Genomic DNA, 13,808 nt, shown 5'->3' on the forward strand with positions numbered 1-13,808 from the left:
AAGGGGCTGCTAGGGTGAGCAAGACCGATTGCACACCACCACATGGTATTTAGTTCAGAAGCACCCAGTCACACAACCCCAAACACTGAAACCACAGAGCAGCATCTCACACCACAAGGCTACAGCACCGAAGACCAAGAGCCACAAATACCGGAGTACCACAGGAAGCAAGCACAGGTGATCAAGGGCACTGTTAAGGTACTCATTCCCTACAGCGGTAAGAAACTGGTTGGATTAAATGCCTGGATAATCCTAAGAAGTGATCCAGCTCCACGCCACAAAGAAGTCAGAAATTATTTTAACAAGCCCTGTCACTAGGACTGGGGATAACGTCTTCCCAAACTCAAATTTCGGGACCAGTCTAACCCTGAACCTGTGGTTCAGACATACCAGTGTAGCAGCAGGGAGAGTTTTCAAAGCAAGCCACAGCGCTCAGGCACCCCACCCAGCTCTAGCTGTGTTCACAGTAGGGTCGAAAAAAACACCACTCTTTGAAAAGCCATAAATCATAACGTGATTTGCTTTGGAGGCAGATAAGTCTAGAAGACGTACAGTTAACTGATGAAGTTCAGCTACCACACCTCGGTGTCAGATGTTATCGACAGAAACCAACCGCAAGTTACCTTTGCAGAGCAGACTACAATCCGTTTACACTTTAACTTCATTATTTGAGAAGTTATGTTATTGCAGCTTTATTCTGACAGCAATCAAGCAGAAAGAGCTGTGCAGAGTATAAGCATAATCTTTCTTACTGTGGTAAATATTATCACTTAATTACCCTAAATGATCAGATTCGTTTCTGATGCTGCTCCGTAAGATTCTTCCTGATACAGTTTCTCCAGAATAAATGTTTTTCTTACATTTTAGCCTACCAATTTACAGTCTATTGCAAAGCCCATCAAAGTCAGATAAAGTCAATATCCACCATTACGCAACAGACAATTAAATAAGAACTAGTCACAAATAACAAGCAACACAGTTAAAGAATACTGGCATCTACAGGTGCCTAGCAATATTCTTAATTCACAGATCTAAGCTCATGATACAACTTTTGTGAAGAGAAAATTGATCCCTTACCCCCCAGCTACACCTGGTTAAAACACTGCCTCACCACCTGTACTCCTCCTGTTAGAGAGGCTAGCAGGGATTAATTACTTGTAACAGGTCAATTAAGGACCAGGTGGAAGGAACTGCACAGGTGATTGTGGCTGTACACTGATGCACCCGAAGCTGCTGCAGAATACCTGCAGAGGAAGCAAGATAGGGAAGCAGCCCCACCGTTGTTCTCAGCTGAGAAATACTCATGCATGAGTAAAATTACACTTTGCACGCTTGAGCACACCAAAACAGGTCAGAGCTGCTCATTCACTAGAGAATTTCACTCCCTCTAAGCACATCAAGGGCCTCCAGGAAGGATTCCCCTTGTTGTTGGTCAGCATAAGCAAGGGCATGTCCCACTCTGCTTGCACGTCTGTCTGACACACTGGAAGTCTCAGGACTTTTGTAGCACACCCAGGAACTTCAGCTCCCATGTGCTACCAGCGACTACTAAAGCAGTGCAGTTTGGGCTCTCAGATGCCTAAAGCAAGCTGGGCATGTCACCCAGATCAACTGTAGGGACCTTTTCATAGCTGGCTCCCACAGTACAAATTAGAACTGTGCAATTTTAACTAGTTGCATAATTTTACGTTCAAATTCGGCAATTTTTGGCGAAGGACCACATTGTGCATCCTTTAGGGGATTCCTTTAGGAATCCAGTTTAGGTGTGGCTCAGCTTCTACATTCAGGAGGCTGAAGGCACGTCCACGCTGCAGCCCCCAACCCTGACTGTGATACTGTAGGGAGAGCCGTGTAGTGGGAGCCCCATGAAAGAGGAGGAGGTACTTCACCAGGAGGTCCGATGCTAAGTGGACATTACATACTCACTCACTGCCCTTGAAGTCATCTAAAATGTTTTTGCTTCTTCACTACAGTGTTTCCCTTCCATCATTTTACGCTGTGACTCTTTCTTTGTAAACCACGCAGCAAACATACAGAGAGGCACAAGCCCCACCTTACAGAGCCGAGGACAGTTAGGGTGCTTCTTTAGCTTTACACACACATACGTAGTCTCACTGAATTTAGAGTTTGCTTCCTCTCCACCAAATGCCTTTGGATAACAGCTGAGCAATTCTGCTTGCCTTTTTTACAGTGGAAGTCGGATAAATTATTGCACCCTCATTGCATTGCCACACAAAAGAAAGCTTTCTGACTGCAGCTTATTGCAATTTTTAAAACACCACCAAGAGAAAACCTCCTTTGCCAAAGCTATCCTTTCGATCACAGGTTCATAAACACATCGAGTGCTCTGTGTCACACACGGAGTGGTTTATCTAACTGCAGAATCTGAAAACTGCCCAGTTTTCAAAATGAGTACTTGCTTATGTTGAGTGGTTGTTGATGTGAGAATCCAAAATAAAATGGCAGGCTGACTATAAACAGAACCCACCCTTTTTCTCATACCTTCTGAAAAGGAAGCAGAGAGAGCAAACCATAGCTTTATTCTTTCAGAAAGGTGCACTTTATCAGCGTATCCCAACTGTCCTGACATTTTTCCTTTAACATCCTTCTTCTTCAGCACTGAAATAAAATTTGCTTTCCCCTGTCTTTCCCAGCTGAAGGCACCAGGCAAGCAGACTGTTACTACTTCTTCCTATTCATCATTCTGCAGACACCTGGAGAAGGCACCTGAGAGACACCTGTGGAAGCCCCACCTCCACAGTCTTAGTAGTGGTACTCTTCTTTTGAACTCTTAGCTTCAAAGGTGGTGTCCTTTTTATGAATATGGCTTCCCTCCCTCGGATCATGACTTGGGAAAATTACAATTTTCTCTAGCACTTATGGAAAGGTAACGTGTAGTCAATTGCTTTCCCACACAGCCATAGAATGAAGTACGTTGTTTCCTGAAAGAGGCCTTCTATTTCAATCCTCCCTTTTTAAGTAAGCAAGATGGAGAAAGAATGCTTTGCAGCCAAATCACACAGTCCCCACCCAAGCTACAAACTTCCACTTCACAAAATTAATTCATTGGGCCTTCGATGAAGTGTGTAAGGCTAAAGAGGCTAAATCCAGGACCCTGGTAATGTTTGTTGTAAGTAAGTCTCAAGTTAAAAGAGCTGAGGTGAGGTCCGTTTCTACTATTGTGCTATGCTACCTGAATGTTAGCTATAAACAGAAGTTGAGAAGAAACATGGTGACAGTCTAAACAGCCATAAAATAGATAGTCCTTTCGTGCTCGGAGCAGGAGTTGAATGCGTTTAGCTACTTGGCTATGCTGGTTGGGTACAGCAGCAGCAAGAACATAAAATTCCTGTTCTGCTTGTTAAGCTACCAGCAACAAGCAAGGTTTCCTGCAAAGCTTTCCAAGAAGCAAAAATAAACACAAAACCTGCATGTAAGTGTACACAAACAGTGTGTAATAACTGTAAAGCTACACTCCTACAAAGCATTTCACACTAACTACATCAAAACAGAAAAAAAAGCTTCCTGGAGATCATTTCCACCGTGGATGCTGCTCATTGCAAGTACATAAAACAGAGCGGCTGACACAGGTGAAGTATGAAAAAACACCTCTTTTGCAAACCTTCTTTTCTGTGCCTTTTGTTGCTAGAACATAGTCCTATGGCTTAGAGGCAAAAAGATCCTGTCAGTCAATCAACAGTTCGTTAAGTCAATAAGAGTAATTAAAACTTTCTTCCACAGATTTGAAAGAAAAAGCTAGAATAAAACTTTTGCTCTAGTCTCAGGTTTGGTGCCTGAAAATAGGACTTTCATTATTTCTTACGTAAGACTACATAACAAGCTATATAAAACACAAATACAATTTCTTTCTTTAGAGGAGTCGGCCTTTGTCTAATAGTGAGTCAGCATCATCTGACAGATCAATTTTCTGTAAGTGTAGGATGTGGATTTTGCATATCACGCTCTCCAAGGGCACCTGTTGGAAACTTGGGTCTCTACAGCATGGAATTTCACACCACACGTAAGGTCAACTCAATGGCCTCCCAGTGCAGAGACCTACATCACAAAATCTCATCAATACGAATGAGGCTGATATCAGATAACTCAAGTTTTCTGTCCTCCAGATCTACCCCTGTAGAAAGGGGTCAACAACATTCCTTAACACTTTTTTGGTTCTTTCTGAAACTGTTAATGTGTCTAGTATCCATAGGATCATTCAGGTTGGAAGGGACCTCAGGAGGTGTTTAGTCCAACCTCCTGATCCAAGGTGGGTCAGCTGTGAGGTTAGATGAGGTTGTTCAGAGCTTTAACCAATCAGGTCTTGAAAAACCTCCCAGGATTTCCAGTTTCTCTGGAGACCATGTTCCAAAATTTAACTGTCCTAACGGTGAAACGCTTTCCCTTGTGTCCTCTGTTGTTTCAGTTTATGTCCACCATCATTACTGTGAAAAGCCTGACCCTATCTTCTCCATAACGTCCCATAGGCACAGGCAGGCTGCTGTTAGGTACCTCCAAAGCCATCTTGTCTCCCAGCCTAGTCCCTTCAGCCTCTTCTCATGGGGCAGGTGCTCCAGCCCATGCCATCATGGTCGCCTTCTGCTGCATTTGTAGTTTACCAACATCCTTCTGATGTTGGGGGCCCGAAACTGTTCTGAATGCAGCCTAACACATGCTGAGCAGAGGGAAATAATCACTTTCCTCGATCTACTGGCTGCGCTCCCGCTAATACAGCCCGGGATACTGTCGGCCTTTTTGATTGCCAAGGCCAGCTGCTGGCTCCCGTTCAGCTCGCTGTCTGCCAAGACCCCCAGGTCCATTTGAGCAGAGCTGCTCCCTAGCCAGGCCATCTCTGGCCTGTAGTGTTGCAAACTCCCAAACTCTCTTGGTATCCATCCTGCAGGGATGGGCAGGACACACAGCAGAAGCTCCCGGATCTCCAAAGATCATCTGCAATAGTAAGCCAGAACTAACTTCATAAAGACATGAAGCTAAAATACTGTTAATGCATTTTTTCCAGTACCTTTAAAAACAACTGTTATGAATTCCTCCATATTCTTGTACTGGAAAACGAGAACAGCTGCTGCGAGGTGCTCCTTTCCTCCAAGCATGGTTGTTTATAGCAAAGAATACTCGGCTTTGCTTTGATCAGCTGCTTATATTTACTAAATTGATTCCAACATCTTTGCCAGTGGGCTGTATGGATTCTCAGCATGAAATGCTCCTGCTCATTTGAAGTGGTTGAGATTGTTTTTCAATGGAATTTTCCATGAGGCTCTGTGCTCTCTTTCCTCAAAGCACAATTTGTTCACGGGGCAGTACTCCTTGTCCAACATAATATGCAGAACCATTTTATATCTCTTGCTCAATACTTTTGTTTTCCTCCCATGATGCTTCACCTCCATTTATGCTCATCTCAACCAAAGTTTCTTTTTCTAGCTCTCTTGCACGTAACCCGATATGTTTGTCAGCAGCTATTACGTAGGGTTCTCCCCCTATCTTCAGTATTGAAAGTCTGGAGGCAGTCAAGACTTCTCGCTCAGGGAAGATGCAATGCCTTTGTCCAAAGGTCTTTGGCTCCCCCCACCCCCTTTCTTTTTTTTAATACTGAAAGTTGGGGAGCTAAAAGGTAATCCTGCACATCCTACAATTCTTGCACGAGTAGCCCCCTAAGGAAATCACTACCATTACACGCTGTTTTTTAATCAGAGCTCTTTAAGCCCTAAGAGCTGGACAAATCAGCACATCTATGACAGAGGGGAAAGCAATCCACATCTCCGAGCCCCAATCCAATGCTTTGTCCATTAGACAGCAGTAGCAAATCAGTGTTTTTCCCCACTTTTTCATGTCAGAGCCCAAGACAAGACAGCCAGCCTTACCGACTGAGCGGCGCACTGTAACATCGCAGGTACAGATTTACAACAGCTAGTCCAGCAACACCAGAACGAGCGGGGTCATGCATCCTGCAGCGCTAATCGCTCACTTAAACATTACATACTTTCTCAAGGAAAAAAAGAGCAGTTTGGGCTCTTTTCCTTTGTTGCGTTACTTGTTTTTACCTGCATCTCTTACATTGGCAACACTCACTAAACTACACACAGGTGAAGCAGTGAGAAACCACACACACTCAGTAGGGAGCCTATGCCTCTGGTTAAGGCTTACTTCTAAGGGTGATTAACTGTTTGACACCAATACACATTTTAACATAAAGTGGGCTACTATATTCAAATAAATGGCAACTAAAAGAAGAAACTTCTACAGTTAGGCAACAGCAGGCTGCAGAAATACAGCAGTACAGAAAGATATGAAATTAAAAGAATTGTATTGCTGCTGAAGATACACCATTTCCCACAGCGAAGGTTTCCAAGTTACCAAGTTTGAGGCGATGCACATGCTATACCAGGGAATCTGCTGTGACAATCTAACCCCCTTCCCAGCAATGTACAAGTCTCAAATTAAGACGTCTCGATTAAAAAAAACAATCCACAAGCAAAGCTCAAACATTTCACGCTCAGTTTTCTAAGTCCACTAGTTTAAAAAGCAAACAAGCAACAACAAAATCCACCCACTCCCCAACCAACTTGAGATGCACTGGATGCAGTTTTTCTCGAAAAACAAAACTAAACAAAACAAAATCCAGGCATTATGACTCACTTCAAATGAAAATCTTGCCCCTCGAGCCTCCCCAGGACATGGGCATATTTACATGGCTTAGTAAATTGCCACAGCCCAGTTATTTTTAATAAAGGTCCCATTATAGAACTGGGGCTGTGCTACAGCCTGTTCACCTCCTCAGCTATTTTTCCTTCTGTGGAACTTGTGAGGCTGTTGTACTATCCAAGAGCAGACTAAATTTATGACTACTAATATGCAAAGTTGACAAAATTATATTAAATATTTAATTAACTACCAAACTGATTAAATACTTCTATTTTAGTATTTTTACGGGTAGGAATGGCTGTATTTTTTAATCCTCAAAACAGGCTGTGTATGAGATGTATCCTGTGCCATGTTATACACTTCCTTCTTACTGGTGCAGTCTAGTGAGCAGCTGCATCCAATTCCTTCAAGATCAGCATGCTAAAGACATATCCCAATTCCTCTTCCCTGTGTGTATGTAATAGCGATGTGTAATTTTCAAGCCAATGACAGCATGTCCAATACACAGTAGTAGCAGATTAGGAAATGAGTAGGTACGTGGCAATAAACAGCATCCTCCAATAATGCCAGACTCCGAAATACAGAAAATGACTAACTGTTCAACTCCAAGCTCATGCATTGAACCCTACATTATCTGGTGGGTTTTTTAAAAATATAAAGAGATGCTGGTATTTCCAGAATCATAAGACAAGGGGCAAAAATTTATTCAGTGTGTGAAGATAAAACAAAAAAAAACCTCTAGAGCCTGTTGGGGACGACAGGTCTTTTGCTGCTTATGATCGCAGCATTCACGTGGCAGCCACTGCTCACGGTGAAAAGCAACATTATATAATAAGTTATTTTCAGTTTCTTCATTGCCAATTTCTTCCCAGTCATCCCATGCTTCCTCATTACTGTCTGCTTTAGAGGCATTCACCAGCTGCCATGAGAATGCAGTGTCAGCAGAGGCAGAGAAATGGCACAAGCAAGTAACGGTAAACGTGTCAGTGGGAATAATGGAGTCAAAGACCCATTTGTGAATTACAAACAGTAATAAATGCCAGTATCAGATACCTGCAGATTATTATTTTTTTTTTTAATGAGATGCCAATGGCAAGAACACTTAATCTGCAAGCATTAGCATTTACTTATCTTTTTATTTGCTCTGTAAAGGGTGGTAAACCAGCCAAGTAGTCATACAAATGTTTAGTTACCATTTCTGTTAATTAAAACAGATGGCCACCACTGTGTTCATATCATTGTCTAGCACTGTCTCCCTGGAACTCTGGAAAATTGAAGCGTGTGTGTTTGAGCCTTACAAAAAACACACTGAGCACGTAAAAGTTTGAAAGCAGGAGTGAGCAAATCACACAAATACTCTTCTGAATTCCCTTCGGGAAGTAAGGCCCGTGTACCGAAGTTAACAAATCAGACTGAAGCCAGATGTACATATGAACAGAAAAGCAAGCTCACAAATTAGTATTTTCAGTCAAGGAAACATACATCAATACACACGATTCTAGAACAGAACCACCGATTCCACGAGGCGTCTCTCTGGTACAAAACCTGCAGCTTCAGCTCTGACAGAAGGCGTTGTTACCGACCGTGAGAGCACTGGAGAGTCCCACCAGAGCCGGGCTGGGCGTTAGGGGCCCGTGGCTGTGCCCACTGGCTGTGCCCCGGCCACCGGCGGGCTCAGCAGGGCCGCGCTGCCCCCGGCGCTACGAGTCCGGCAGGGGCTGGCTGGGCGCCCCGCTGCGCGTCTTCAGCTGCGACTGGGCGATATCCGCCAGGGCACTCTGGATCTTTTCCAGCAGCATATCGCCACGATAAACTACCTCTTCCAGACGGGCAGCTGCTTCGTGATTTTCTTCTTCTAACCGATGCAGACTAGCAGCCTTTAAAACAAGAGAGAAAAAAGTAAGGGTCTTCGAATAGAATACAAAATTGACTGTGCCACTCGAGGACAGTGATGGAACACAGTGCTCCCTAGAAAAGAGAAATATTCTCTCTTTAGCCTGATTTATGTACTGGCAACTTCCAAGCAACTCAGTTTTTTAGGTTGCAGCCTAAATCAGTGCATATCCACATGGAGCAAACACAAAAAGCCCCACCAAATAGAGATGCCAGCTTCTTTCGTATTACAGCTCTTGGCTCAGTACAGCTTTTCTTGGTGACAAGTGAGTATTTATACACCTCCCCACTCCCTTACTGAAAGGTGCTCAGCAATATGTAAGCATAACTTGTTAAAAAATATAGTTTTACCTGAAACATGCTGTTTAACAGAAAGGTTTAAACCTTTTTTCTTGAATATTTTCTTTCAGAACCAAACTGCTTTTCAGTTAAAATTTAGTCAAATAAAACATTTCGACTTCAAAACACTTTAATACTTTAAAATATTTACCAAATTTAAAACTACTAGAACTTGTCCTAACTCAATGACAGAAAAGACAAAACAAAATAGTTTCAAATTAGTATTTTTTTAAAGCCGTTATCCAGGTCTATATACAGGTCCTTAAGAAGTCAGGCTTAAACTAACTGGCAAATTCTAGCCACATATTCATCTTCTGCTCTGCAACACTGATGTCTTTAGTGAAGGTTAATATATGCATGAAGGACTTGATAGCCCTTGGAGGAAAGGTCAGAGAAGGAAGACAGCAAAAGGTAAAAATCAGAAATTTAGAACCCAGCCCAAATGCTTCGGTCTCAGTTGTGAAATAGTTGACTGCAGATCAGCGCAGATTTGAATAGAGTATGTACTACCAACTTTACCCCAAGGGAACTCAAAAGGGCCAGGTAAATTGTGTTGGGCATTAGTGTAGCAGCCCCTTTCATTATTCAAGACAGATCTGAAATATAAACCAAGACAACCTTAGTATTAAAAAAAAATAGGTCAGCCTAAGTATGTATCTGTTAGCCAAGTATCTATCTATCACTTCAACAAAACCTAAACTGCGTATTTTAGAGTATTTCAAGCACTTTCAGAACACTCTTTTTAAAGAATGTCAGAATATTTAATACCACACCAAATTAAACAACTGCAAATAAAAACTAAAACCAGAATCAGTAAGTGATGGAGTCCAAGCTAACTTATCTCAAAAGCACACCAAACAAAAAAGATCAGAAATTCTTGTGAAACGAGATTCTTCATTAACAGAGCAAGACACAGTTCAGGTATCATCTCTAAGGAAAGCATGCCCCTACTGGATAACCAGCTCCTCTTTCTGGAGCACTCTGCTTTCCCCCCCATCAACTGTCACTAGCATCAGACTCTGCTCAATCATAGAAGCAGCCTGGAATTTGTCTGCGGCAGGAAAGCTGCTTCAGCTATTAGACACACAGCTACATGAGATTATGCTGGTGTTAATGGGCCCAATTAGTATGTTCAGCAAGTATGTGACTAGCAACGTTTTCAAATTTAAGCTCCTCTGTTTAAAACCAAATGTGATGTCACTGCCAAGTTATTTGGATTTGGCCCAGTGGGAACCTCTAGTATTAGTCTTCTGTAAAATGCCTTTGAATAGTCCAGATGACCAACTCAGGTGTAAAACCTTCAGGTGATCTTAAAGCAGTTCCAGGGTTCTGAGAGAAACAGCACTCTTTGCATCCTTGTTGCGGTCTAAAAAGAAAACGCTCCATGTAAATCTAAAGTTGAGTAAAAAAAAACGATAAAAAAAATGATGATGCTCTTTAATAGGCAAGATCTGTAGAAAGAACAGGGAAAAAAATAGAGCAGTCCTCTTTGAATTGTGGGTCAAAAGCATTTTTTGGAAATAGGAAAACAGTTGAGCATCATGAAAGGGTTCACAAGCTGTTTGCAGCAGTTCAGCTCCTGTAAGTCAGGGAACGGAGGCTGTGATACTGGCTGCACCTGTTAACAGCTGCCTGGCCAGTAGCTGCTTTGTGCTCTCAAGCTCTTCCTAAAGTAATAAAGTACCTCTGGTCTACTGAGAGAAGGAGCAAGAAAAAAAAGTACCCAGTTTGGCTGGCTGGTCCAAAGGAGGACACCCTAGCACTGAAAAGTGAAAAGAACCGGTTTGTGACAGAGCTAGAGAACCTAAAGAATACCCTGCAAACCATTTAACAACCAGAAACATTGTGGAAGGAAAAAAGCCTTCAGTAAAGCATTGGCTCTGCAGCTACAAACAAAAGGTCCTAATGAGTGAGAGAATATGAAAGATTATCCAAGTGGAAAAAAATAACAAAAAAATCCCACAATGCATCAGTACTGTTGCATCTGTTGTATTAGTATTTGAACACCTGGGGAAAAAAAAGGGGTAGCAGTTTCCAGTATTGTAGTGTTATGATAAAAGGACTTTTTTTAAAAAAAACGTTCTAACAGAAAAGTAAGTTTAAAATATTCTCACTGTGTAAAACCTTATTTAGAACTAGATGCAAGTTCAGTACTTACAAGCTACCCTAATGAAAAACTCAGGCTGATATTAAAATAATTTTTCAAGATTACATGGCCTAGAGACCAAAAATTGTGTTTTAAAATAGGAAGAAGTTTCCCTTCAGTTGTGTTTTGGTATTTTAATTAAGAACACTCTTACCTGCAAAGCCGCTGTTGATTCTTCACTAGGCAGGGAGTCTATGAGGACATCAATATCTTTCGCAGTTCGTGCGATCAACGCTGCGAACAGTTGGGCGTACTCTTTGAAAAAGAAAAGTGAGCCCCCTCAGTATGCTACTAGAAACAAGCATGATTCTGCATTCACGGCACAAAATTCTACAGACTTGAAGTATGCAGGTGTTAAAAATTCTCCTGCATGAAGAAAACAACAGTATCATAACTGATGAGAACTCAACTGCATTAGAAGACGAAGGCAGTTTGAGTCAAATCCTAGATGAAAGAAGCTAACTGGTTATACAGAGGGCTGGGCTTTGTACAAATGAGAAAATAGCTAGAACTCCGTCACAGTTAGCCAGTTAAGAAATTACTAATACCAGTATTAAGTGTTCTAGTCACTACATCAAGCATTGAGAAGTAGCTAGAAACTCATTTAACTTTTCAATCCTTGCCTCAGAATCTGCCACTAGACAAAAAAAAAGAATACTAGACACAATGTAGAGACAGTGATTCAAATAGATGGACTATTTAAATCATGTTGAGCAACAGATGATTAGGGAAAGAATTTGAGGGTTTTCAATTTTTAAAAAAAATTCCTAGTCAGCCACAGAAAAAGTTAAATTACCCCTAAGAAATGGAAAAGAAATGAAAGTTTCTAACAAACCTTAGTTTAGCCGCTATATCGTTGAAAAAAAACTGCATGGACTTTTAATAAGAGGCATTATAAGCCAGAAACAAAACCTTTCCATCTAGGATTGAGTCCGTTTGATTTGAATTAAGTTCATTATTACCACTACAATTTTGAAACAGCCCTTTTCAATTGATAATTTCAGATCTTACTTCTTTATGTTGATTGGTTCATAAAAGACTTGTGGAAGCAAGAGAGAAAATACTCTCTAATGGCAAAAATCTATAAAAGACATTGACATTCCATCTTCCTTCTCCTCCCATCCCCGAGAAAAGAAGAAAAAAGATTCAGGATTAGAACAACATAGTTGTTTAAACACTAACTTGAAATTCTCAAGTCTCAGAGACCTTTTCGTTCACTTGCAAATTTTGGTGTCTTAGATCAGTTTCTTTCCTCTCTCAAAAAAAGGTAAAAAACAAAATAGCCAACAACAAACCAGAAATGCCAATAGGGAGACAAGCAGATGATACATGGAGAAACACAAATAGTTAAAAGTCCACGACATAGAGACTTTTAAACTCATACATAGTTTCATAAAACATGAATTCCTTCTCAAAAGACTTCTTGGAAGTAATGGACAGCACACTAACAACCCCTTGCAGCAGTGCCAATAAAATGGTTTATATCCATAGAGCTACTGTATCCATGCAAAGAAAACCAGCACAAGAAACACATGTAACACCTGTGACGTTTTCCACTTTTCCATGCAAAGAAAACCAGCACAAGAAACACCCGTAACACCAAATGACGTTTTCACTATCATAGCCTTACGCAGCTGATATCAATTTATGACTTGACTTCAGTGGCGCCTCCAGTCACTGTCAGAAGCATTTGCTGAGCACGCAACGGAGCACAGAGTTAGAGCTGCAATGCAGACCGTATCGGAACACACTCCCACTGAGCCAGCAGACACAGAGAGACTTGCCTTCCGTCGGATTAGCAGGCTGATCCTTGTTTATGGCTGTCTGGATGTTGCTGAAAGAGGCCGGGGGGCCGCACTGCTGCAGCACTCCAATGGCGTTACAAAACTGGTCCGCGAGCTGCAAGCAGTGACAAAAGCGTTAGTTCATTTCTTTGGAACAGACTGCCCAGAGAGGTTGTGGATGTCCCCTCCCTGGAGATGTTCAAGGCCAGGCTGGATGGAGCCTTGAGTAGCCTGGTCTAGTTGAGAGGCGTCCCTGCCCATGACAGGGAGGTTGGATTAGATGATCTCCGAGATCCCTTCCAGCCTATGCCATTCTATGATTCTATGATTTCGCCGTTAAAGCGATTCCAATTTTATTTTGGACCCCGCGCAGCAGCCCACCCCCGCCCCGGCGCTAGGCGGGAGAGCGCCCGCAGCCCCCCACGGCCGAGGGCGATGCCCCCGTGGGGGCTGCACCCCGGGGCGGAGGGCGGGGGCCGCAGGGCCGAGGAGCCCCCTGGCACCGGACACGGCCAGCACCGGCGGGACCCGGGCGAAGCGGCAAACACCGCAAGGGCGAGAGGGGCCATGGCCCAGCGCCAGCCTCCTCTCCCCGCCGGTAAGAAGAACGACGCACAGACATCAGGGGAGAGATCCGCGCTCGCCTCACCGAGTTCACCGCGTCCTGCAGCTGCGTTAACCGGTCCGCCATAGCGCCGCCGACACCGCCCACCTGGCCGCGCGCAGCCAATAGGGCGCCTGGATGTTGGGCGGGCGGGGAAGGGACGGAGTCTGGCGCGCGCCTCCTTCCGGTGGGGAAGGGCGGGCCTGGCGCGCCCCCTGCAGGCCGGGAGGAGGCCCGGTCCCGCCCCGGGTCGGTCGGCGCGGTTGAGCCGTTTCACAGTCACAGGAAGTCGCCGTGTGACGCTTTTCGCGCTGTCGCCTGTGAGCGCCGTTTCACAGTCACGGGAAAGTCAGCGTGTGACGCTTTTCGCGCTCTCGCCTGTGGG

At 43.4% G+C, this 13,808-nt stretch overlaps 2 protein-coding genes across 2 annotated transcripts in view; both read right to left on the minus strand.

The window, feature by feature from the left end:
• Positions 1 to 13,808, minus strand: part of FGFR1OP2 (FGFR1 oncogene partner 2) — a 357,712-nt gene that overhangs the window by 304,384 nt on the left and 39,520 nt on the right. The window lies entirely within an intron of this gene.
• On the minus strand, positions 8,343 to 13,514 carry MED21 (mediator complex subunit 21). The gene is made up of 4 exons (XM_086610549.1): positions 13,469 to 13,514; positions 12,820 to 12,934; positions 11,190 to 11,290; positions 8,343 to 8,534 (listed from the first exon to the last, which is right to left on the minus strand). The coding sequence occupies exons 1-4, from the start codon at positions 13,508 to 13,510 to the stop codon at positions 8,358 to 8,360; spliced, it is 435 nt and encodes a 144-aa protein (XP_086466675.1). The 5' UTR covers positions 13,511 to 13,514; the 3' UTR covers positions 8,343 to 8,357.

Source organism: Tauraco erythrolophus, chromosome 4 (genome assembly GCF_009769465.1).
Source record: "Tauraco erythrolophus isolate bTauEry1 chromosome 4, bTauEry1.pri, whole genome shotgun sequence".
Classification (NCBI taxonomy): domain Eukaryota; kingdom Metazoa; phylum Chordata; class Aves; order Musophagiformes; family Musophagidae; genus Tauraco; species Tauraco erythrolophus.

Bases quoted from the DNA above. Each gene is read 5' to 3' on its own strand.
- MED21 (XM_086610549.1), bottom strand. From the start codon at position 13,510: ATGGCGGACCGGTTAACGCAGCTGCAGGACGCGGTGAACTCG. The intron at 12,935-13,468 runs GTGAGGCGAGCG...CACTGCTTGCAG, and splicing joins TGCAGGACGCGGTGAACTCG to CTCGCGGACCAGTTTTGTAA. The intron at 8,535-11,189 runs GTAAGAGTGTTC...CTTGTTTTAAAG, and splicing joins AATCAACAGCGGCTTTGCAG to GCTGCTAGTCTGCATCGGTT.